At 33.3% G+C, this 24,490-nt stretch overlaps 1 protein-coding gene across 1 annotated transcript in view; it reads right to left on the bottom strand.

The window, feature by feature from the left end:
• The window catches only part of LOC142235855 (band 7 protein AGAP004871-like), a 102,907-nt gene extending 80,295 nt beyond the window's left edge, over positions 1–22,612 (bottom strand). The window contains exons 1-5 of the mRNA XM_075307109.1: positions 22,588–22,612; positions 22,474–22,545; positions 19,776–19,885; positions 15,155–15,227; positions 14,632–14,714 (exon numbers count right to left, since the gene is read on the bottom strand). Of these exons, the coding sequence (XP_075163224.1) occupies positions 14,632–14,714; positions 15,155–15,227; positions 19,776–19,885; positions 22,474–22,545; positions 22,588–22,612 (363 nt within the window). The remainder of the gene's footprint in view (positions 1–14,631; positions 14,715–15,154; positions 15,228–19,775; positions 19,886–22,473; positions 22,546–22,587) is intronic.
• Positions 22,613–24,490: the final 1,878 nt, after the last annotated feature.

The raw sequence follows: 24,490 nt of genomic DNA, 5'->3' as shown, positions 1-24,490 counted from the left end.
AGCAAATCATGGTAAAACTCTGGCTTTTGGGACCATATAAGTCCATATCGGACGAAAGATATATGTATTTGGAGCTATACCTAATCTGAACGGATATCTTCCGAAATCAATAGGATTCTATTCTGACCCAAAACAGAAACTTGTGCCAAATTTGAAGTCGATTGGACTAAAACTGCGACCTGGTCTTTGATTACAGACAGACAGACGGACAGACGGACATGGCTATATCGACTCAGGGACCGATCCTCGATCTATCGATAGATATTTATTAGATGTATAGGAAAATCGAAGTAATTTGTACAAGTTTTCGACTTAGCAGTGGCGACTTTACGAGGAAAATGTTGGCATTGTGGTCATTTTTTCGAAATCAGGAAAACATATATTTGGGAGCTATACCTAAATTTGAACCATTTGGCATGCATAGCTTCAATATTAATTCTACTCCTAGTGCAAAATTTCACTAAAATCAGGCTACAAATTTGACCTCCGTGGTCATATGAGTGAAAATCGAACGAAAAATATACATGGGAACTTTATCTAAGGTTGAACCGATTTCAACCGAAATTGACATGCAACTGTGGACCGGTACACACCACATTCGGCCCATCTATTTCCACATTTCCAATTCTAGGCAAATCGGATAAATGTTACGGTTACTAGAAACCCAAAGAACTGAAACCAGAAGATTGGTCTATATGGGAGTTAAACCAAAACCTGTGACGATACACACCATATGTTGTCCTAAAATACCTCCAGATTTCCAAAACATGGTCCGATATACACCATATTCGGAACAGGGAGCCACTGTGGTGCAATGGTTAGCAGGCCCGCCTTTCATACACAAAGTCGTGGGTTCGATTCCAAAAAGTTTTTGAGTGGTGGATTATACCACCTCAGTAATGCTGGTGAATTCTGAGGGTTTCAAAGCTTCTCTAAGTGGTTTCACTGCAATGTGGAATGCCGTTCGGACTCGGCTATAAAAAGGAGGTATCTTGTCATTGAGCTTAACATGGAATCGGGCAGCACTCAGTGATAAGAAAGAAGTTCACCTCTGTGGTATCACAATGGACTGGATAGTCTAAAAGAGCCTGATACATCGGGCTGTCACCTAACCTAACATATTCGGAACATCTGTTCGTGTACCTAAAATAACTATATATTTGCAATTTCTTTCAAGTAATGCGAAAATATATCTGTATATATTGGGGTTATACTAAACCATGGACCGCTACACAAGATATTCGCCATACCTATTTTTGTACAGACCCGAATTTATTAACCCTTTCACTACCGATGTCCACCTGGGAGGACATGACTTTGAGCGTTGATTATAGATTATCCTTATATGCTTTATTTAAAAATTTTATTGGAGTATCTTAAGGGGGTCCTTCTAATATTAACAGTTTTATATAGTCGAACGTGTGTTTCGTAAATTTTATGCAAGTTTTTTCTATGGAAAAAGTGAAATCCGCATTTTTTGTCATTTCTGATTCATTGGCCTTGAGCAATTAAGGTGACCTATTTACAGTATGCAATTGTTGATTTTTTCTGTATGAGAGGAACTGTTATTTAACTAAAAGGACATAAAAAATTGAAAATTGGGTGTACGGTATATACAGGGTAAGTCGATTAAGTCATATCCTCTATAGTGGACATCGGTAGCTAAAGGTTGCAAAATTTATAAAACCGTTTGAATAGTATTATACTAAAAATGTACAAAATTCGAAATTATTATAAAATAAGAGATTGCATGGGGCTCTGTAAATCCCATAGCAGCTGGAAAAATATTTTCACGACTTTGAGATTTTAAGGAACTCGACACAATTTTAGTAAAAATAATTCAAACACTGAAAAGACTAAATTTTCTAGCTAACCGGGTCGTAAAATAAAAAGATATTCATCCTATGTGTATCCTAAATACAAAATTCAAACCTTAAGGAGTTTTAATAAAGGATTTAATACCCAATTTGCGTTTTTGAATTCGTAAACCAGAACTCGGATAAAAAAGTTATCAAAACTAAGCTTTCGATTATTCAGGAAACAAGCAATTCTATCGATGGTTACATATCAGATCGTGTATTATAGTCACGCTTAAAGGGATGGGACTCAATGCTGAATAACATAGCACAAAACATAAAATGTTTATTATAAATGAGAATTTGGGAAACATGGATACATTTTAGAAGTCAGGTTTTGAAAAATATTTCCAAAAATATTGTTTTTGACAATGTTACTTATTTTCCAAACAATATCTACATACTATTATTTTCCAAAATATATATCATACGAAAATACATGCAAAAAAAAAAACAAAATTTTTTAACAGAATTGAAGGTCACATATTAAAATGTGTTTAAGTATATTTAGGTGAATTGACTCCTTTGACTACCAATGTCCACTTAGGAGGACATTTTGCTACATCCATGTTTACATAATTGTACTTCCACAATTTGTTGTTTTGTACTCTATATCAATAGAATACACTAGTTCTAAAGAAAAAATAATTTTGCAATGGCTACTTTTAATTCGGTAGTGAAAGGGTTAATGAGTTCTAACATATAATACATTTTTTATGTTTTATACATGTATATGACATTTTTAACGTTTATAACTTTTTGACTGTCGAAAACCTACAAAAAAGACATTCAGATCATCTCTGGTTACAAACGGAATGGCAAACTTATAATACCACTATTACTAGCAAAAAATTTGGAAGTTCTCCCCAAGTCATTACTTTTAGTGAACATCCAAAAGTAGAGATTGACTTAATTTTCACCACACAAGTATAAACGAAATCCTTCGTTTTATGCAGTTTTCGCAATAAATGTATACTTGCTGAAATTAACTGTATATAAAACACCGTAGGGACTATTAACACTGCGAAAAGAAAAGTAATTGGTTGCCGTTCGTTTTTTACGAGCCTCTATATTATTTCCTCAAAATTGGATTTTTACTATTTTTTTTGCAATTTTCTTCTATTTTTCGCATGGTCATAGCTGGAAAACTGCTCTGTATTTTTTTTGCAGTCTTCAGCAAAGTTGTAGCTTGTGACTCGGCAACAAAAATGCTGAATATATTAAGATGGAAAATTTTCATCTTCATACTCAAAACTCTAAATCTGTCGAAAAAATTATAACTTTATCTACCGATTTTTTTGTATTTCGACTGCAGGTTTTGAACTACCCAGCAAAAAAAGCTTCGCCAAAAAAGTAATGAAAATGTTCTTTTTGGATCCAGAAGTGGTGCAGAAGCGATGAATTTAACATGGGCTTGTCATAGGACGGAAGTCCTCCAGTCAGTCGTTGCACTGAATTTGCATCACTTTTAGAGGTGTGCTCCGAATTCAATGTTTTGGATGTAAATTAAAAAATTCTGTGATATTTTGTCGAATAAATAATTTTTATAATATTTTATAATTTTTAATGGATTTTTAAGCTTATTGGAAATGTTTGACCTCAAATAATTTTAAAAATTCACAATTTTTTCAGATGGGATTTAGCATTTTTTTCGACAAAATTTAAATGATTTGTACCATTTTATGAATTCTTAATCTGTTTTTAAGCTATTTGAATCAAAAAAAGTTAAAATTGCCCATTAAAAGTATGAAAAAACCAAGTTATAAAAAAATGAATTAAAAGAACTTCTTGGTAGTTAAAATAAAGAACATCATTGCGAGTACGTTTTCTGGAAGTGATTTTAAAGTTGTGCCTTTGGAATAACTTCCAAATTTTTTTGCTGGGTATTGAAAATTTTACCAAACAACCAAGGGAAGAAATGTAGCCTATACAATTATGAACAACTTTTGGTGCATAACATCTCCCCACCAACACTCCTTGACAAACATTTTTGCAATTTTTTTTTTGTTTGTGTGTGTGTTTGTTTTATATACGAAACAAGCAAATATACACACATTCGTTGTTTGTCTGCATACAGGACAAGTACTAAGATGGGCTATATCGGCCTAGGTTTTTTATATAGCCTGCGATTTTGGATCTTGGGCTTCGAAATTTCGAAATTTAAGATATTTTATGACCAAAAATAGGTGTGGCGAATATGTTGTATAGCGGTCCATGGTTTGGTATAACCCCAATATAAACCGATCACCTGATTTGAATTTTTGGACTTTTATATACCGCAATTTTTGTCTTACTTGCAGGAAATTGCAAGAAATTGCAAATATATAGGTATTTTAGGTACACGAACAGATGTTCCGAATATGTTAGGTTAGGTGGCAGCCCGATGTATCAGGCTCACTGAATAGTCTTTCAGTCCATTGTGATATTACTGAGTTCTGCCCGATTCCATGTTAAGCTCAATGGCAAGGGACCTCCTTTTTATAGCCGAGTCCGAACGGCGTTCCACATTGCAGTGCTACTTAGAGATGCTTTGAAACAGAAATGTCACCAGCATTACTAAGGTGGAATAACCCACTCTGGAAAACTTTTTGGTGTTCGGTCGAAGTAGGAAACGAACCAACGATCTTGTGTATGCAAGGCGGGCATGCTAACTATTGCACCACGGTGGCTCCCGCGGTGGATGGCATAGATCTCCAGAGATAATTCTTTGCTCCCCCATTGCTATTTGTGTAGATTTCCTAAATTGTTGGTAATCTATTAAGAATTTAGAAGTATATATTCAATCCTTCCCAATTTTATGCCTTTCTCACTTGTTTAAATTTAATAGTTTGGTACATTGTTTTTAATCCAAACAAGAACGAAGAACCACAGTTAAAATCATAAAGGGTGCAAAAAAAAAAAAAAGAGGGAGAGAGAGCAAATTTAACATTTATAAAACATATGATGGGCAACAAAATGCCACATACAAAGAACAAAGCAAATGTAGACCATAGAATTCAACAAAATAAAAAAAACCAAAGAACAAAATTTTTCAACGCATTCACATGCGATAAGTAACAAGTGAGGAAAGTCTAAAGTCGGGCGGGGCCGACTATTTTATACCTTTCACCACTTTGTAAGTCCACATTTTCAATACAATATCAAATCCGTCCAATGTGTTGGATGCTATATGAATCCATACACATATATTCTGTATATCTGAGCAGATCTGTACAGAGTTCTGCAATACTTATAGATTTTACATTTAAGTCGGCTAATGCGCTGAGGTGGAACACAATGTTAGTAAAAAGATATAGGAAACATTTAAATATGAACCAATTTTGAGGCAACTTCGATGAGATGTGTAATTGAGTAGAAGGAAAATGTGAGTCATTTTGATTAGTTTTCGACTTAGCAGTGGCGATTTGATAAGGAAAATGTAGGTATTTCGGCCAGTTTTGCCTAAATAGGAAAAACATATATATGGAATCTATATCGAAATCTGAACCGATTGCAGTCAGACATGCATAGTTACTATGTTGAATCTACTGTCTGTGCAAAATTTCACGTAAATCGGATGACAACTTTGGCCTCTGTGGTCATATGACGGAAAATCGGGCTAAAGATATATATGGGAGCTATATCAAAATCTGAACCGATTTCAACCAAAATAAACACGCAAATGCAGAACCTTAATTCTACTGCCTGTGCAAAGTTTCAAGTTCAATTCTACTTCCTCTGCAAAATTTCACGTAAATCAGAGTAGCACTTTTGCCTCTGTGGGCATATTAGTCAAAATCGGGCGAATGATATATATGGGAGCTATATCTAAATCTGAACCGACTTCAACTAAATTTTGCACAATTAACGATACTATAAAACGTACTCCTTGTGCAAAATTTCAAGCAACTCAGGGCAAAACTCTGGCTTTTGAGGCCATATAAGTCAAAATCGGACGAAAGATATATAGGGGAGCAATATCTAAATCTGAACCGATTTCAACTAAATTTGGCACAATTAACGATACTATTAAACGTACTCGTTGTGCACAATTTGAAGCAAATCAGGGCAAAACTCTCGCTTTTGGGGCCATATAAGTCCAAATCGGACGAAAGATATATATGGGAGCTATATATAAATCTGAACCGATTTAGCTGATATTTGGCAGTTTTGACGGGACTGACAAAACATTCAGATGTACAAAATTTGAAGAACGTCGGTTCATAAGTACGTGAATTATGATCAAATCGGTGATAACTATATATGGCAGCTATATCTAAATCTGAACCGATTTTTCCAAAATCAATAGCGATTGTTTTCTACCCGAAGAAAGACGTTATGTCAAATTTGAGGACGATTGGACTTAAACTGCGACCTGTACTTTGTGCACAAAACATATACAGACGGACGGACAGACAGACGGACATCGCTAAATCGACTCAGAATTTAATTCTAAGCCGATCGGTATACTAAAAGATGGGTCTATGACAATTATTTCTTGGCGTTACATACAAATGCACAAACTTATTATACCCTGTACCACAGTAGTGGTGAAGTATATAAAAATATAGTCCGATGGGAGAATTACAAGGGTTGTAACGACATCAAGCAAATATGGCCCCATTTAATCTTGAACCGCACACTACATATGCTAGTGTTCTCAAGACGTTAGATATCACTCCTGATATCAAAAGCTATTGGTGCGAAGTATAATGACTACTGTATGAGCTGTCATGATGCGGAGGAAAAAGAAACAATTAAACACCACTTGTGGGAGTGTCCTGCATTTTGTGTAAGGCGTAAGCGAATTTTAGGGTCATATAGTTTTAGATTACTGGCGGACCTGGAAAACGTTAACTTAAGCAGTCTGTTATGTTTTTGGAACAATCTGGTTGATTCATCAAAAGAAAATAATCGAGGAGGTTCAGTGGTTAAAACTAGAAGTGTCCATATGTAATAGGTACTTTTAGTTAAATGTGGTATCACAATGCACTGAATAGTCTAAGCGAGCCTGAAACTTAATCGGGCTGCCAATTTAACCTAACTCAACCTACACAAGCATGCACACAGAGTGTTAGAGTAATCAGGGCTGCCAATAAAATTTCAAGAATAATCGTCACTTTTTTCCGAAAAAATCGTCATAATCGTCACTTCCATTTTACAAATCGTCGTTAAAAAATCTGCAATGTTAATAATATTAAAACCAAACTAATTTTTCGATTAAAAACAAACATATTTATTTCATATAAAGAACAGAAAATTAACACAACTATGCATTTCAACAAAACAATCATAATGAATTCAGTCTTGTATAAAAATAAAATTAACAAAAAAAAATTTTAAGCAATATTTTTTTTTAATATATAGTTTTACTTTAGTAAGTTTTTTTATTTAAAAATAAAAATAAAGATCTTTAATATCTACACACACATGTGTTGCCCGATTTTCCAAAATTTGACAGTTTGCAAACATTTTATTAAAAATAAAATTTTTAAAAAATTTCTTAGAAATACAATTTTGCAAAAATGTTCATAGAAATACATTTTTGCAAGAATTTACTATAGAAAAAATTGCCAAAAATTTTCTATCGAAACACATTTTCTAATTCATTTTCAAATTTTCTACAGATATAAAGGCTTGAGAAAGTTTTCTATAGAAATAAAATTTTGACAAAATTCTCTATAGAAATAAAATGTTGACAAAATTTTTAATAGAAATACAATTTCGACAAAATGTTCTATAGAAATAAAATGTTGACAACATTTTTTTATAGAAATACAATTTTGACAAAATGTTTATAGAAATACAATTTTCACAAAATTTTCTATAGAAATAAAATTTTGACAAAATTTTCTATAAAAATAAATTTTTGACAAAATTTGCTATAGAAAAAAAATTTTGCGATTTTTCAAAATGATTTAACAAAATTTTCTATAGAAGTAAATTTTTGACAAAATTTTCTATATAAATAAAATTATGCCGAAATTTTCCATAGAAATAAAATTTTGACAACTTTTTCCGTAGTAATAAAATTTTAATAAAATTTTCTATAAATTCCATAAAAAAGCATATAATTAATTTTCTTTCTATTAATTTAATTTTTATATATACTAACCACAAAAATTTGATCAACAACTTCAAGATATTTTTGTATTTTGGTCGATTTTTGATAAAATTTTCTTGAAATTTTGGTGGATTATCTTTGGCACGAGTGGCAACCGTGATACTAATACTGTAGATGTAAAGTGAGGTATAGCTCCCACATGTATGAAATATCTAGCAAAAACTTGCAATATCTCTATCTGACTATTGTCAAATGTATTCTCTCTTTTGGTGGCTCTAAATGTGTAAACGAACTACTTCTAATCCAAATTGTTGAACTCAGCTAATATCGTCATTTTTGGGGCAAAAATCAGAAAATCGGCATGTGCTATTTATACCCTTCACCACTACTGTGGTACAGGGTATAATAAGTTTGTGCATTTGTATGTAACGCCAAGAAGGAAAAGTCTGAGACCCATCGTTTAGTATACCGATCGTCTTAGAATTAAATTCTGGGTCGATTTAGCCATGTCCGTCTGTCTGTCCGTCTGTCTGTCTGTCTGTCTGTTCATATATTTTTGTGCGCAAAGTACAGGTCGCAGTTTAAGTCTGATCGTCCTCAAATTTGGCACAGGGTCGTTTCGGGGAACAAAGACGATCGCTATTGATTTTAGAAAAAATCGGTTCAGATTTAGATATAGCTGTCATATATATTTATCTCCGATCTGGTTATAATTGGCGTGTTTATCAACCAATGTTCTTCAAATTCCGTACATACTAATATTTTATGAATCTCGAAAAACTTGCAAAATATTATCCAAATCGGTTCAGATTTAGATATAGCTCCCATATATATCTTTCGTCCGATTTAGACTCATATGGCAACAGAGACCAAAGTTTATTACCGATTTTCGTGAAATTTTGCACAGAGAGTAGAATTGACATTCTACCAAAGCTTGCTAAATTTGATTGAAATCGGTTCAGATTTAGATATAGCTCACATATATAGCTTTCGTCCGATTTGCATTTATATGGCCTCAAAAGCTAGAGGTTTGCCCTGACTTGCTTCAAATTTTGCACGAGAGGTACGTTTAACGGTGTCGTTATGTGTGCCAAATTTGGTTAAAATCGGTTCAGATTTAGATATAGCTTCCATATATATCTTTCGTCCGATTTGGACTTATATTGCCCAGGGCCGGAGTTTTTTATTTCATTTATTTCATTTCATTTATTTATTTCGGTCTATGGATATAAAAAATCCTTACAGACTATGACTTAAATCTAAAAATATATTAAATCTAATTTCATTAGGAAATTACGTAATGGAATCGAAAAATCTAAATCTGTACTTGAAATTCGATTGAATTCTATCAAAGCTCTTTCCACTGGCTCATTAATAGAATATTTACTTCTGTGTATAGCTATATAAAAACTTTTATGTTGACGTAGCATACGAGATGGAACATTAAAGTTTAAATTACCCAATAAATTAATACAATCCACAATGTTATTAACTAATTTAAAGATAAATAATTGAGATAAGTAAAGTCTTCTATTCTCAAGAGTTTTTAGAGATATCAATCTGCATCTATCAATGTACGAAGGTTCAGGAGCACTAAAATTTATTGACCGCAACATGAATTTCAAAGCCTTTTTTTGAACACGCTCTATTCTATTTATGTACTTCTCATAAAAAGGATTCCAAATGAAGCTAGCATATTCAAGTTTGGATCTCACGATAGACATATAAACAAGTTTAACGGTATACGGATCAGAGAATTCTTTACAATTTCTTTTGACAAAAGCTAACAATGCATAAGCCTTTGGAATAATAAAATCTAGATGTGAAGCAAAAGTAAATTTGCAGTCAAATACAACACCAAGGTCTCTAATCTCATCTACCTTTCTCAGCGCCTTAGAGTCCAAATAATAATCGAAACACACTGGACTTTGACACTTACTAAATGTAATATTAAAACATTTAGACACATTGATCTCAAGACAATTCAAAACACACCAGCGGAAAATATTTCGCAAATCTTCTTGCAATTTAATACAATCACAGATTGAATTTACACGCAGATAAACTTTCATATCATCAGCATATAACAATAAATTTGCCCATTTAACATAATCCGATATATCATTAATAAACAAAATGAATAATAAAGGACCCAAAATACTTCCTTGTGGTATACCAGACATCGCTTTATAAACATATGACTTATACGAATCAATACTAACAGAACATAATCTATTATTCAAGTAAGAAGATATCCAATCCAAAAAAATTGAGTGAAATCCTAACATAGAAAGTTTACTAATTAAAATTCTGTGTAAAACTTTATCAAAAGCCTTTGAGAAGTCAGTATAAATGACATCAATAGAATAACCCAATTCAAAATTGGAAATGCAGTACTGGGAAAAACAGGACAAATTTGTCACAGTAGAACGACCACGCACGAACCCATGTTGGTAAGGGGATATAATATTTTTCACTTCAAAATAAACTTTCTCAAAGATGATATGCTCAAAAATCTTTGACACATTACACAACTTAGAAATAGCACGGTAATTCATTATATTATCCTTCGACCCACTCTTATATACGGGAGTGATTGACGTAACCTTCCACTTATCTAAAAATAAGCCACTACTAAGAGATCTATTAAAAAGATATAGCAAAGGGGTGATTAAAGATTCAGAACATTTCTTTAAGAAGAAAGCACTGAGACCGTCACTATCTATCCTATGAGTATTCTTCAGCTTAGACAAACCATAGCATATGTCATCCTTAGAAAGACTTAAGCACCCAAAATTAATCGTTGAATTGTGGTCAGGTAACATAAACGAAGAATTACAGTTCGTATCGGAAATAAAATTTTCCTTGAAAAAATCAGCAAATAAATTGACTGATTCAGATATCGAGTTTGACGACCGATTACCAAGATACATTCTAGTAGGATAATCAAGACATTTTTTCTTGGAATTTATGAAACTCCAAAAAGCTTTGGGATCAGTTTTTATATTCAATTCAAAGTTGGAAATATATTGCTTATACAAAAACTTGTTTAAGAAATTGAATTCTCGAACATATCTTTCGTACATTGATTTATGCTGATCATTACCCGTTTTTTTAAAAAGTTTAAAAAATTTATTTCTTTTATTCTTTAAATTTTTTAATCCTTTCGTATACCACGGCAATTTGTGCAATTTAGGCTTTAACAAAGGAACATTTCTAGTACAAATTGATTTAATCTCATCCAAAAATTTATCGTAGCATTCACTCAAATTACAATCATTAAAAATAAGATCCCAATTAACTGAAACTAGTAAATTATTAATTAATTCATAATTACAATTTTTAAAATCAAACCCTATATTAACATTTTTATATTCAGGAAAAACATAAAATCCAACAGATATCTCTAGAGCTTTATGATGCATATCAGCTCTACAAAATGGGTATAAACACTCACTGATATGAAATTTTAAATCCTTATCCATAAATACCAAATCTAAGATTCTAGCTAATTCATTACGAATATGGTTAATTTGAATCAAATTCAATGAATAAAATCCATCAATTAAATTAATCTCATGTACCTTATTGATATTGGAAGCAATAGTAGCTTCAGAATAGCAATCTACAGTCCAAATAACTTTATTGAGGTTAAAATCCCCCAAAATTAAAAATTTACCTTCATTAAGTTCTGATGCCAAATCAAGTACATTCTGAACATGAATATTGTATACATGGTCAGAACTATTAGGTGGAATATAAGATACTACAATATACAACAAACAATCAATACCTACAACAGATACACACAATTGTTCAATTAACGTGTCCGTATTAGGCAAAATGCAAAGAGAAGAAGATAAATGTCGTTTAACAGCAACTAATATTCCACCTCCCCTTGAACAATTACAATTCACAAAATCTCTATCTCGACGATATATTGAATATAATTCCTGATTGAATATTTCTTCACTCTTAAAATCTTCATTAAGCCACGTCTCAACTAGCACAATTACATCATACATAGATTTTAATGACTCATTATAAACATCCAATACCTTCGAACGCATACCACCCATGTTTTGGTAGTAAACAGTAATGTCACGAAATTTACATCGATCATTACAAACGCCAACAGAATTTAAGTGATTCTGTTTTCCATTTGTTGTTTCTTTAAAAAATCAAATGGACGTACACGAACATTAGAGGGCCATAACGAAGGCTTGAAAAGTTCATTATAAAACCTAGCTGATATACCTAGCTTAAATGATATCTTATAAAGACTATGTACATCAACATCTCTTTTAACTAAACTATAACATTCAATATCATGTCTGCTTACTTTCGCGTATTTTTCAACATAATTTACAATGTCATCTTTAGTAACAGTAGGCTTAAAAGACGAAATGTGTACCCACTTCTTGCTTGCTATGACTTCCAACTCATCGTTATTTCGGTCACCAAAAATCGCTCTTTTACTCTTTTTATTTGCATTAAAATTCCTCAACAATTTATTTGTTGGGTTATCACTCTCTTTTGCCCAGAATTGCTTCAAATTTTGCACAAAGTGTACGTTTAATAATATGATTAACTGTGCCAAATTTGGCTGAAATCGGTTCAGATTTAGATATATCTCCCATATATACCTTTCGTCCGATTTGCACTTATATGGCCTCAAAAGCCAGAATTTAACCCTGATTTGCTTCAAATTTTGCAAAAGGAGTACGTTTAATAGTATGGTGGACTGTGCCAAATTTGTTTGAACTCGGTTCAAATTTAGATATAGCTCCAATATATATATTTCATCCGATTTGCACAAAAGCCAGAGTTGAAGCCTGATTTGCTTCAAATTTTGTATATATACGCCAGAGTTGAGTAGAATGTTTCATATTTTAGACCCAATTTCAACTGTAATACCACACTTTCCACAAAACGGTCGAGTTTTAAATAAACTAGGCCAAATAATATATCACAACCCACAATTGACCACACATAATGCCGAGATTTAACCACTATCCTTGTAAAAGCGCCACTGTAGCAAAAATTTAAATATTACTTAAATTTTCCATTATCTCGATAATTCGTAAATATTATTTCGTACAATTGCATTAAAATTGCTCTAGCTTTATATTTGCCATATTTTGTAACTAACATTGTGTTTTATCCCAGAGTGTTAGCCGATTTAAATTTTAATTCTAGAGGTTTTATACAAATACAAAAAATTGTCTCCATATTGTATATAAATTATATAAATATTTCTAATAAAAGCCTTCATAATAACTCCCAACAAATTTGAAGGAGTCGAAATGGTAACACAAATTTTTGGTCTACATAGTGGTGAAGGGTATGATATAGTCGGCCCCGCCCGACTTTAGACTTTACTTACTTGTTTTTGAGTAAAAAATCGTCAAAACCCCGATAAATCGGCAAAATTGGCAGCCCTGGCCGTAATATATATTATATGCATGAGTGTGTGTGCATGTGATAATGATGACAGATAGCATAGGCAAACAAAGAGAAACACAAAACAGGCTAAACCAGTGCTTCCGCTACTACTTCAATCGAAGTATTTTGCTTCATTTTCACAAAATTTACTTCGTCACTCCTTCTTCCAAAAATCTGCTTCACTTTTTGTTCTGCTTCAAATTTTAAAATTTTTCCTCATATACGATGAACATAGCGGTTTTAATCATTGAACATATGCAAACCCTATTTTTCATCGCTGGAATGGCAACCCTTTATTTTTGCTTTGTACAAGTGTCAATGCGTGAACTGTGAAATTATGAGTAAATAACGTGTGGATATGTGATGTGCAAGATGAATCGGTAAGTATGAGGGCTATATACAATTATGAACTTGATATGGACCAATTTTGTGTGATTGGGGATCGATTTATCTGAGGGCTATATATAACTATAGACCTATATTGACCTAGTTAGACATGGTTGTTAACGGCCATATAATAGCACAATGTACCAAATTTCAACTGACTCGGATGAAATTTGCTCCTCCAAGAGGCTCCAAAACCAAATCTCGGGATCGGTTTATATGGGGGCTACATATGATTATGAACTGATATGGACCACTTTTGGCATGGCTGTTAAATATCATATACTACCACCACGTAACAAATTTCAACCGAATCGGATGAATTTTGCATCTCCATAAGGCACCGGAGGTCAAATCTGGGGATCGGTTTATAAGGGAGCTATATATAATTATGGACTGATATGAACCAATTCCTGCATGGTTGTTGGATACAATATATTAACACCACGTACCAAATTTCAACCGAATCAGATGAATTTTGCTCTTCCAAGGGGCTCCGGAGATCAAATCTGGGGATCGGTTTATATGGGGGCTATATAAAATTATTAACCGATGTGGACCAATTTTTGCATAGTTGTTAGAGACCATATACCAAATTTCTATAATATTTCTAATATTTCGATGTGTTACAAACGGAATAACAAAGTTAATATACCCCCATCCTATTGTGGAGGGTATAATAAAATGAATTCTATTGCTTTGTTTTCAAAAATGAATGCTACTTTAATTTTATTCAATCTACTCCACTTTTTTCCAAAATCTACTTCACTCAATTTTTCACTAGTGGCAGCACTGGGCTAAACCAAAAAAAAAACACACACACAACCAAACCAAAATGAGAACAGCAAGCTCACACAGAAACGCACACACCCAGATATGTACACAGCCACAGACAAAGTTTACCTCTTGTGGTGGTACATCATAAGTACGTGTACGTAGGTCCACACGAGCATATGAATCAATGAACGGCAGAATGAAGAATATACCTAAAATTCGTCATCATCGTTAGAGTTTTCGTCATTGCCATGTCGTCAATGTCCACATTATTTCATGTCGGTATGTTTATTTGTCGTCGTCATTGTTGCATTCGGGTTTAAGTTCATGTTCGTTTCGTTTATATTCGTGTATTCAATCGTAGTACATGTTCGTTTTATTTCGTCATGTTATTTGTGTGTGTGGGGTGGGGGGGTTTGGGAGGGTGGTGTAGATTGGTTAGTTTGTCGGAAGAAATTGTTTGGGAAAACGTATTTAATAATAATAATAGCATAGATATATTATTATGACTATTACTAGATAATATAATACAGAAAATATTTTTGTTTGTTGTTTTGTCTTTGTTTGCTTGTTTTGTTGCATGGAATTCAAAGCAAAGTTATTTTATGTGGTTTTGCAGAAAAGAAAAAAAGTTGCTTTGCTTAATATTTACCCGGTCCTTTGGCTCTGCCTGGCATTAAACGTCCTAGTCGAAAGATAACTGCTCTCTCGTATTCATGTGCCACCTATTGAGAAATGCAAGAAGAGAATGGGCATATTAAAATTATAATTAAAGAAATTTTAACGTGATCTGTAGGAAAAACAAGTATATACAGCAGTAAGTTCGGCCGGGCCGAATCTTATGTACCCTCCACCTACACTGAAAAAACAGTGAACCCACCAGGAAGAACAATTTTGGTCATTTTAAAAAAATGTTATTATTTGTAGAAAATTTTAACAGTATTAGAAACACTAACATCACGCCAATATCACAAAAATAAGTAAATCTTTTTTGACAAATTCCAGAAAATGTATTAGACATAATTCACTTTTTTTCACTTATTAAAGGAAATTTTGAAGTTTAAAGGAAAAAATTGGAGTTCAAAATTGCAAAAATATCTTTAGTGCCATACGAAGTTCATTTAACTAACGTACTCAAAAAATTATTAGAGTAAAGGAATTTTCTCCAAACATAATAATTCCACGAACTAAACTAAAGTTAAATGGGCTTTAGTGATATTGAGGGTTCAATTCTTTTGAGTGTAGCGATGTCAGGATTGTTTCACCAAAAACAGCTTGTTTGCCATAAAAAATTAGCTAAAGAAAATAAAAATAAAAAAGTTAAATATTTTTTGAATCGAAATTGAAAGTTTTTATTGAAATTTTGAACAATTAATAGCTTTATTTCATTAAAATTAAATTACATCCATTACACCCTTCACCACTACTGTGGTACAGGGTATAATAAGTTCGTGCATTTGCATGTAACGCCAAGAAGGAGCATCGTTTATTATACCGATCATCTTAGAATTAAATTCTGAGTCGATTTAGCGATGTCCGTCTATTGATGTATTTTTGTGTGCAAAATACAGCTTGCAGTTTAGGTCCGATTGTCCTCAAATTTGGCATAGTATCTTATTTCCGGCAATCGCTATGGATTTTGGCAGCTATATCTGTTCAGATTTATATATATAGCTGTCATATATAGTTATCACCGATCTAGCCATAATTGGCGTGTTTATTAATCGATCCTCTTAAAATTCCGTAGATCTAAATATTTAGTGAGTGCAAAAACAAATCCCGCCAAATCCGGCCAAAACAGTACGGAACAACCGTGTTCCTTCAGGAAAGGCAGCAGACGTTTTTTCAAACACTCTTTCACGTAAATTTCTTGGTTGACAGTCCCGGAAGCTATGAAAATGCTGCTTTTCAAGCCACTGGTACAGATGGCTTGCCAAACCAGATATTTCTTTGCGAACTTTGACAGTTTTATGTGCTTGAAAATATCTGCTACCTTTCCCCTTCCTTTTGCCGTATAAAACTCCTGTCCCGGAAGCTGCTTTGACGTAGGTTTCGTCGTCCCTTACCACGCAGTCAAACTTCGTCAGCATCGTCGTGTACAGCCTCCGGGATCGCGCTTTGGCCGTCGTATTTTGTTTATCATCGCGATTTGGAGTCACTACCTTCTTGTAAGTCGATAGTCTGGCTCGTTTTTTGGCTCGATGCACGGTTGTAGACGATACACCCAGCTTATTTGCGGCATCTCGGAGAGAGAGGTTAGGGTTTCGCTTGAAACTACCGGCAACTCTCTTTGTCGTCTCAGCCGTTCGGTTTTTATGAGGCTCCGGATCGAAGGGGACAAATATTGTCACAAACCCCACAATTGACCACCTATCTTGGCAGTGCAACACAAAAATTCCAAACAAAAATCACTTATCCCAGCCGATAGTAGTATATGAAAGAAGAAAAGTCATAGCTGGATTTTGCTAGATTCGTCGCCGTTCGGTTTTTATGAGCCTCTATAGTTTATTCGGCAAATTCGATTTTGAGCACTTTTTTTGCAATTTTCTTCTATTTCCCGCATGGCCATAGGTCGAAAAATTTTGTGATTTTTTTGCAGTCTTCAGCAAAGTTGTAGCTTGACTCGACCAACATGAATGTTGAATATATTAAGTTGGAAAAATTGCATCTTCATGCTCAAAACCTAAAAAAAATTAAAAATGGCACCTTTTTCACCGATTTTTTCCGTTCTTCGATTACAGCTCTTAAACTATTGAACATTTTAAGCATTTATTTAGTTATTTCGTATATAAAAACGAAAAACAAAATAAAATTGCAAAAATATTTGCCAAGGAGTGGTCATATGGTGTTGGTATGTTGTTCACAAATTTTATAGGCTTCATTTCTTCCTTTGATTGTTTGTTAAAATTTTCAATAGATCAAGAAAAGTGGTGAAAAAAAGTTTAATATTGCGTCACAGTGTTACAGAAGCTTTATTTCAATCTGAACAGAAATGCCTGATAGTAGCATCTATATTTGATTTTGCATTATTGGATTTTCTTTTCTGAGGAACGAAATTATAGTATAAGGATTATTTTAATAAAACTTCCGTTTAATTGAAATGTCAGTAACAGAATGAATTTATTATTTTTCTACAATCATTCATAAATTGTAATATAATTCTCTTGGCTTGTTTTTCCACAAATAATATTTAAAATATTTTTATTATACAAAGTGCCTACAGTAGACAACCGAAGTTTTCTTTTGACCCAAAACATTTTTCTATTAAAGAAAATAAACAAGGTTGTAGACAAACGGTGCATCGTTGGTCATACAAATGGGTTTATTTGCTCATAAGGAAAATACTTTATAAACAAAGGGAATTTCGTTTGTCTAAAATGTCATTCCGGAGGAAAGTATATTTTCTTTTGGGTGTAGTATGCCACTAATATTGAGTGCATTATTAAAAAGAGGAAATTAGTATGGGTAATATATTATGAGCATCGGGCAATATATTTATGTAAGTCTAAATAAGATCGGCTAATATATGAAAATGTTAAATTTGATGTAACGAAATTTTAGACAAGCGATATTTAACTTTACCATAAACAATGTTCTATCTAAATCTGAACCGATTTCGATGATATTTGACAGATTTAAAGAATGCTGACATATCTCTACGGGAAATTAGTGCAAATTGCCACTAATGGACCCATTACAGGACTGGTACTAGTGCTCCAGTTTATCAACATTTTTAATTGTCATCTTTTTGAATCCACACTTTTACTACAATACAACTATCAGAATTGTTTATTGTTCCATATGTGCGATAGGAATGGAAACAGGGTCCTAAAAGTTTGTCCAAGACTGTTTCATGAGTAGTTGTCTATGGGGTAGGCATACTAACAGGTTGGCTGATAAGTCCCCGGTCTAACAAAGAAGTACATATTTTTTTGTCAAAATTCGTTTTTATTATTCAACATAGTTCCCTTCAATATCGATATTTACAACGTTATAACGACCTTCCAATTTTTTGATACCATTTTGGTAGTACTCCTTCGGTTTTGCCTCAAAATAGGCCTTAGTTTCGGCGATCACCTCTTCATTGCAGTCAAATTTTTCCCTGCGAGCATCTTTTTGAGGTCTGGGAACAAGAAAAAGTCGCTGGGGGCCACATCTGGGGAATACGGTAGGTGGGGAAGCAATTCGAAGCCCAATTCATTAATTTTTGCCATCGTTCTCAATGACTTGTGGCACGGTGCGTTGTCTTGGTGGAAAAACACTTTTTATACCCTCCACCATAGGATGGGGGGTATATTAACTTTGTCATTCCGTTTGTAACACATCGAAATATTGCTCTAAGACCCCATAAAGTATATATATTCTGGGTCGTGGTGAAATTCTTCCACCGTATTTTTTCCCTTCAGAAAACAGTATTTTATCAAAACACGAAATTCCTTTTTTCCATTATTTTCACAATAACAAAAGTTGCTTCACAAAAGACGCTCTATCTCACAAACTAATTGACTTACAGACGTCAAATTTTGACACGAATCATTTGAATGTTGGTACTATATAAAAATAATATGCATTTAATACTAGCGACGCCATCTATGTGTCAGACCGGGGACTTATCAGCCAACCTGTTAAGTTGTTCCAGGGCGTGTCCTTTGGGATGAGTCCAAGTCGTGTCCTAATGTGTAAATTTTCCCAGCCAATGATAAGCCCATGTTAAAGTGACCGGTCCATTCCATACGCTTGGACCAGAACTGTGACTGGTCCATACACACCAGGGACTAACCCTATACCGGCCCTCGGGTTGATACTTTTCCCGTAGGGATACTACTTTGTGTCAAATTTGAAGACTATCGCACAATATAACGCCATTTGTTGAAATAAAGCGATACACAAAACATCAATAGCGTTCGTCTATATATCAAAAATCATAAAAATCCTTTAATAATTGCATGCAGATCTTGCGAACAATAAATGATAAACAAAAAATCAATCCAAAATTCATCTAAAACGTTTTGTAATAGCAACCGGAGCTTATGAACAACGAATACATAGACAGACGATTGGATGGAAATCAAGGACTAGATCGGCTGAGGAGCTGATTCTGAGTTGATCGGTATAAATTTTATGGGGTATAAAATTAATATTTCTACTAGGCATATTTCAAATATATATATACCCTGACCACATAGTGTGGTTTAGGGTACAAACATGAAACAAAAAATATATATATGGCGTTTTACTTTGTTGCATTACATATTGGCCACATAAATACTCACTTTCATGCAAACAAATAGACTAAATAGAAAGATCACAATCAACAAAGCCACCGACAGGAATATCAGTAATGTTCCATACATTGAAGATTGTTCGCCAGTATCCTCTTGCGCTATTGAGAAATGGATGAGAAACACACAAACATCAAAAATCATCAATTAGTAGATTCATTTTCGTGGCATTTGTATTATGTCTTGTGTAAAACGCAACAAAACCAAGAAAGTTTAATTTCACCAATGACAGTTAGTATAAATCTTTTATTATGTTCACTCTAGGTAAGAAATATTGATTTTTAGCACTAAAATCCAATTACAAATCTCAAATGTTCATACAGATAAAAATTGAGTAAAGGGTGATACGCTCAAAATTTGGTCAAGGGAAAACGCGTGTAAATCGGTGAAATCGTTTATTTAAAAAACCAAATTAAATTTCTTTTTCAAGTTCAATTAGTATAAAATTCAGGAAAAATATTCAGTTAGGCTTTCGCTTTTCCAAATCCGAATTGCCGGGCCTCACGCTTGACACCTGCCATCAGATTTTGTACAGCCACCTTGTCCACCTTCTTCGCCGCAGAAAGCCAGTTTGCCTTGAACTGCTGCTCGTCCTTAGCAGTTTTTTGGTCTTCTTAAGGTTCCGCTTGGCAATAGCCCAGTATTTCTCAATTGGGCGGAGCTCTGGCGTGTTGGGAGGGTTCTTGTCCTTGGGAACCACCTGCACGTTGTTGGCGGCGTACCACTCCATGGCCTTTTTACCGTAATGGCAAGATGCCAAATCCGGCCAAAACAGTACGGAACAACCGTGTTTCTTCAGGAAAGGCAGCAGACATTTATTCAAACACTCTTTCACGTAAATTTCTTGGTTGACAGTCCCGGAAGCTATGAAAATGCTGCTTTTCAAGCCACATGTACAGATGGCTTGCCGAACCAGATATTTCTTTGCGAACTTTGACAGTTTTATGTGCTTGAAAATATCTGCTACCTTTCCCCTTCCTTTTGCCGTATAAAACTCCTGTCCCGGAAGCTGCTTGTAGTCGGCTTTGACGTAGGTTTCGTCGTCCATTACCACGCAGTCAAACTTCGTCAGCATCGTCGTGTACAGCCTCCGGGATCGCGCTTTGGCCGTCGTATTTTGTTTATCATCGCGATTTGGAGTCACTACCTTCTTGTAAGTCGATAGTCCGGCTCGTTTTTTGGCTCGATGCACGGTTGTAGACGATACACCCAGCTTATTTGCGGCATCTCGGAGAGAGAGGTTAGGGTTTCGCTTGAAACTACCGGCAACTCTCTTTGTCGTCTCAGCGGCTTCCGGTTTTCGATTTCCCCCGATCCAGACTTCCTGGCTGTCGACAAACGTTCCCCAAACACTTTAATTACATTTGTAACGGTTGATTTGACAACTTTTAGTGATTTTGCCAGCTTTGCGTGCGAGTAGCTCGGATTTTCACGATGCGCGAGCAAAATTTTGATACGCTGCTCTTCTTGCTTGGACGGTATTTTGACAACTGAAGAGTGAATTCCAAAATCAAAATAGGAGCAACATTCTACACACACACACACCTTCAAAATGAGGGGTGTTCAGGTTTTTTAAATGCAAAATTGAAAGAAATACGTCAAGTTTATATTGACCAAATTTTGACCGTATCACCCTCTATCGTTTATGGGCGTATTGAAATGCTGTTTAGTTTACAAAGAAAAACAAAAAAAAAAAAATAATTAACATATGCAATTTTTTTTCTAGTTTAGTTTTTTTTAGTTTAATGGCCATTTACAAGTAGCTCCGTAAGGCTTTAACTGCCAGTTAAGAGAAATTGAAAATATCTTCCCTCCGGTTAACTTTAACTGAAAAGTCTTCAGCAGTTAAGTTCCTAACTGACATATGGAATATATAAAAATTTGGCAGATGTATCCATAGTACCGATTAAAAGTTCGTTAGTTAACGTAGCATTAGCGGATCTGCATGAAAATGGGGGAAGATACTCAGTTCACTTTATTGCCCTAAAATAGTAGCTATTTTTTTCATGGGTACTTTTTTTAATAACTACTTTTAAAAATATAAACTTTCTCAATTGTTACTTTGGATCATTCCCCATCAGGTTATAATAAAATTTGCCAAAAACGTTATAGATTTATTCCACTTTTAAAGATTTATTTTTGATTTTAGCTACTAATCACAAACTTAATACTCGCCTTTAAGCTGATTTTTATTACTAAAAAAACTAACTATTGGTTTCTTATGCGTTAGCTTTAGATTTGAGTAAACATTTGAGCGTCAGAAATCTGTAATGAAAATTGCTAAAGAACGTTAAAAATTCCAGTTGTGTACATGGCCTTATAGCAGATTTTGTTTTGTTTTTTTTTTTTTTATTTTTTTTTATCTGGTTTTATATAAATCGACCCCAGGGCCATAAATCATCTCTGAACTTTATATATTGGTTGTCATGTCCTTCACTACTAATGTCATCACCATTGCCCACAACCAATGACAATCATTGAAGCGTGATCTATCAAATACCCAGAACCAGTTTCATTTTTTTAATATTGTGATCATATGGCCTGGATGCAAGTGCAATGACGAGTGCCTTATGTGATTGCTTCGAAAAGCATTCGTGTGTTATGCGGGGGGGTCATCGCAGAGTATCCTTGAATGAATGGCCGCGAACTGCGTACATGGTGGACATTTGGTTTCGTATAAATCACTTACATCCAACAATTAGTCTACGAACATTAGTCCGCCTATCATATACTCTTGGGTGGACTGGTCCCCTTCCATAATCTGAAAAATACAGAAACAAAAAAAAAGAAACAAAAACCACACAAATCACTATCTCTCTCTCTTTCATTCTCTGACCTTAATACACGATTATGGTTTCAGTGGTGGATGAGAGTTTTGAAGGTGTGTGACTGTTTTTCTGATATATGTATGGGGTGCAGGGCTGCCAATTTTGACGATTTATCGGCATTTTGACGATTTTTTACTCAAAAAATAGCAAATGCCGATTTTCCGATTTTTGCCCCAAAAATGACGATATTAGCTCAGTTCAACAATTTGGAATAGAAGCAGTTCGTCTACACATTTAGAGCCATCAAAAGAGAGAATACATTTGACAATAGTCAGATAGAGAAATTGCAAGTTTTTGCGTTAGTGGTTAGTATATATAAAAATTAAATTAATAGAAAGAAAATTAATTAAATTATTAGAAAGAAAAGTTTTTTATGGAGTTATAGAACATTTTGCTAAAATTTTATTACTACAGAAAAAGTTGTCAAAATTTTATTTCTATGGAAAATTTCGGCAAAATTTTATTTCTATAGAAAATTTTGTCAAAATTTTACTTCTATAGAAAATTTTGTTAAATCTTTATGGAAAATCGCAAAATTTTATTTCTATAGAAAATATTTTAAAATTTTATTTGTATAGCAAATTTTGTCCAAATTTTATTTCTATAGAAAATTTTGTCAAAATGTTATTTCTATAGAAAATTTTGTCACAATTTTATTTCTATAGAAAATTTGGTCAAAATTGTATTTTTATAAAACATTTTGTTAAAATTGTATTTCTTTAAAAAATGTTGTCAACATTTTATTTCTATAGAGAATTTTGTCAAAATTTTATTTCTATAGAAAACTTTCCCAAGCCTTTATATCTGTAGAAAATTTGAAAATGAAATAGAAAATGTATTTCTATAGAACATTTTTGGCAATTTTTTCTATAGTAAATTCTTGCAAAAATGTATTTCTACGAACATTTGTGTAAAATTGTATTTCTAAGAAAATTTTTAAAAATTTTATTTTTAATAAAATGTTTGTAAAATGTCAAATTTTGGAAAATCGGGCAACACGTATGTAAATACTAAAGATCTTTATTTTTATTTTTAAATAAAAATCTTACTGAAGTAAAACTATATATTAAAAAAATATTGCATAAAAATGTTTTTTTTTCTAAATTTTATTTTTATACAAGACTGAATTCATTATGATTGTTTTGTTGAAATGCATAGTTGTGTTAATTTTCTGTTCTTTATATGAGATAAATATATAAATAACCGAAAAATTAGATTGGTTTTAATATTATTAACATTGCAGATTTTTTGACGGTGACGATTATTCTTGAAATTTTATTGGCAGCCCTGATGGGGTGTTTGCATCTGCAAATCTCTGTAGAACACAGCAACAATCAAGTGTAAGAACATAGCTTTTGTAGTAAGCGTAATGAATGATAACAACAAAACGATACACACACACATAGACCTGTAATATGATAACACCCACTTATACAGACAGGTTACACTAGTTTACAAAATAAAATTTTTTTCATGTACATTTGATAAGCTGTGACTTTTCTTATGCATTTTGATCTGCTGAATTAAAAAAATTTAATTTTTTTATGGAACAGTTTTTATTTTTAGTTTTTCGCTCCTTTTTCGCTAAACAAATTATATCTCAGGTTAGAAATGTCCGATTATATTATTGTTAATACTTAAATGAAAGCTATTGAGATGACGAACAATCGTGTATAATTATATCTGTAATAGGTTAAGTGGTTAAAAGTATATCGATGCAAAAAGCAAATGTTCAAAAAAAAAAAACAAGTAAGGAAAGTCTAAAGTCGGGCAGGACCGACTAATTTATACCCTGCACCACTTTGTACACGCTCACAAAAAATCGCTTCTGTAACATATACTCCCAAACATATTTTGCTTCAAGCATATATATTTTTG

The sequence above is a fragment of the Haematobia irritans genome, chromosome 4 (assembly GCF_050003625.1).
Source record: "Haematobia irritans isolate KBUSLIRL chromosome 4, ASM5000362v1, whole genome shotgun sequence".
In the NCBI taxonomy this organism is placed as follows: Eukaryota; Metazoa; Arthropoda; class Insecta; order Diptera; family Muscidae; genus Haematobia; species Haematobia irritans.
The sequence above is the reverse complement of the archived record's forward strand: the minus strand, read 5'-3'. Positions and strand labels throughout refer to the sequence as shown.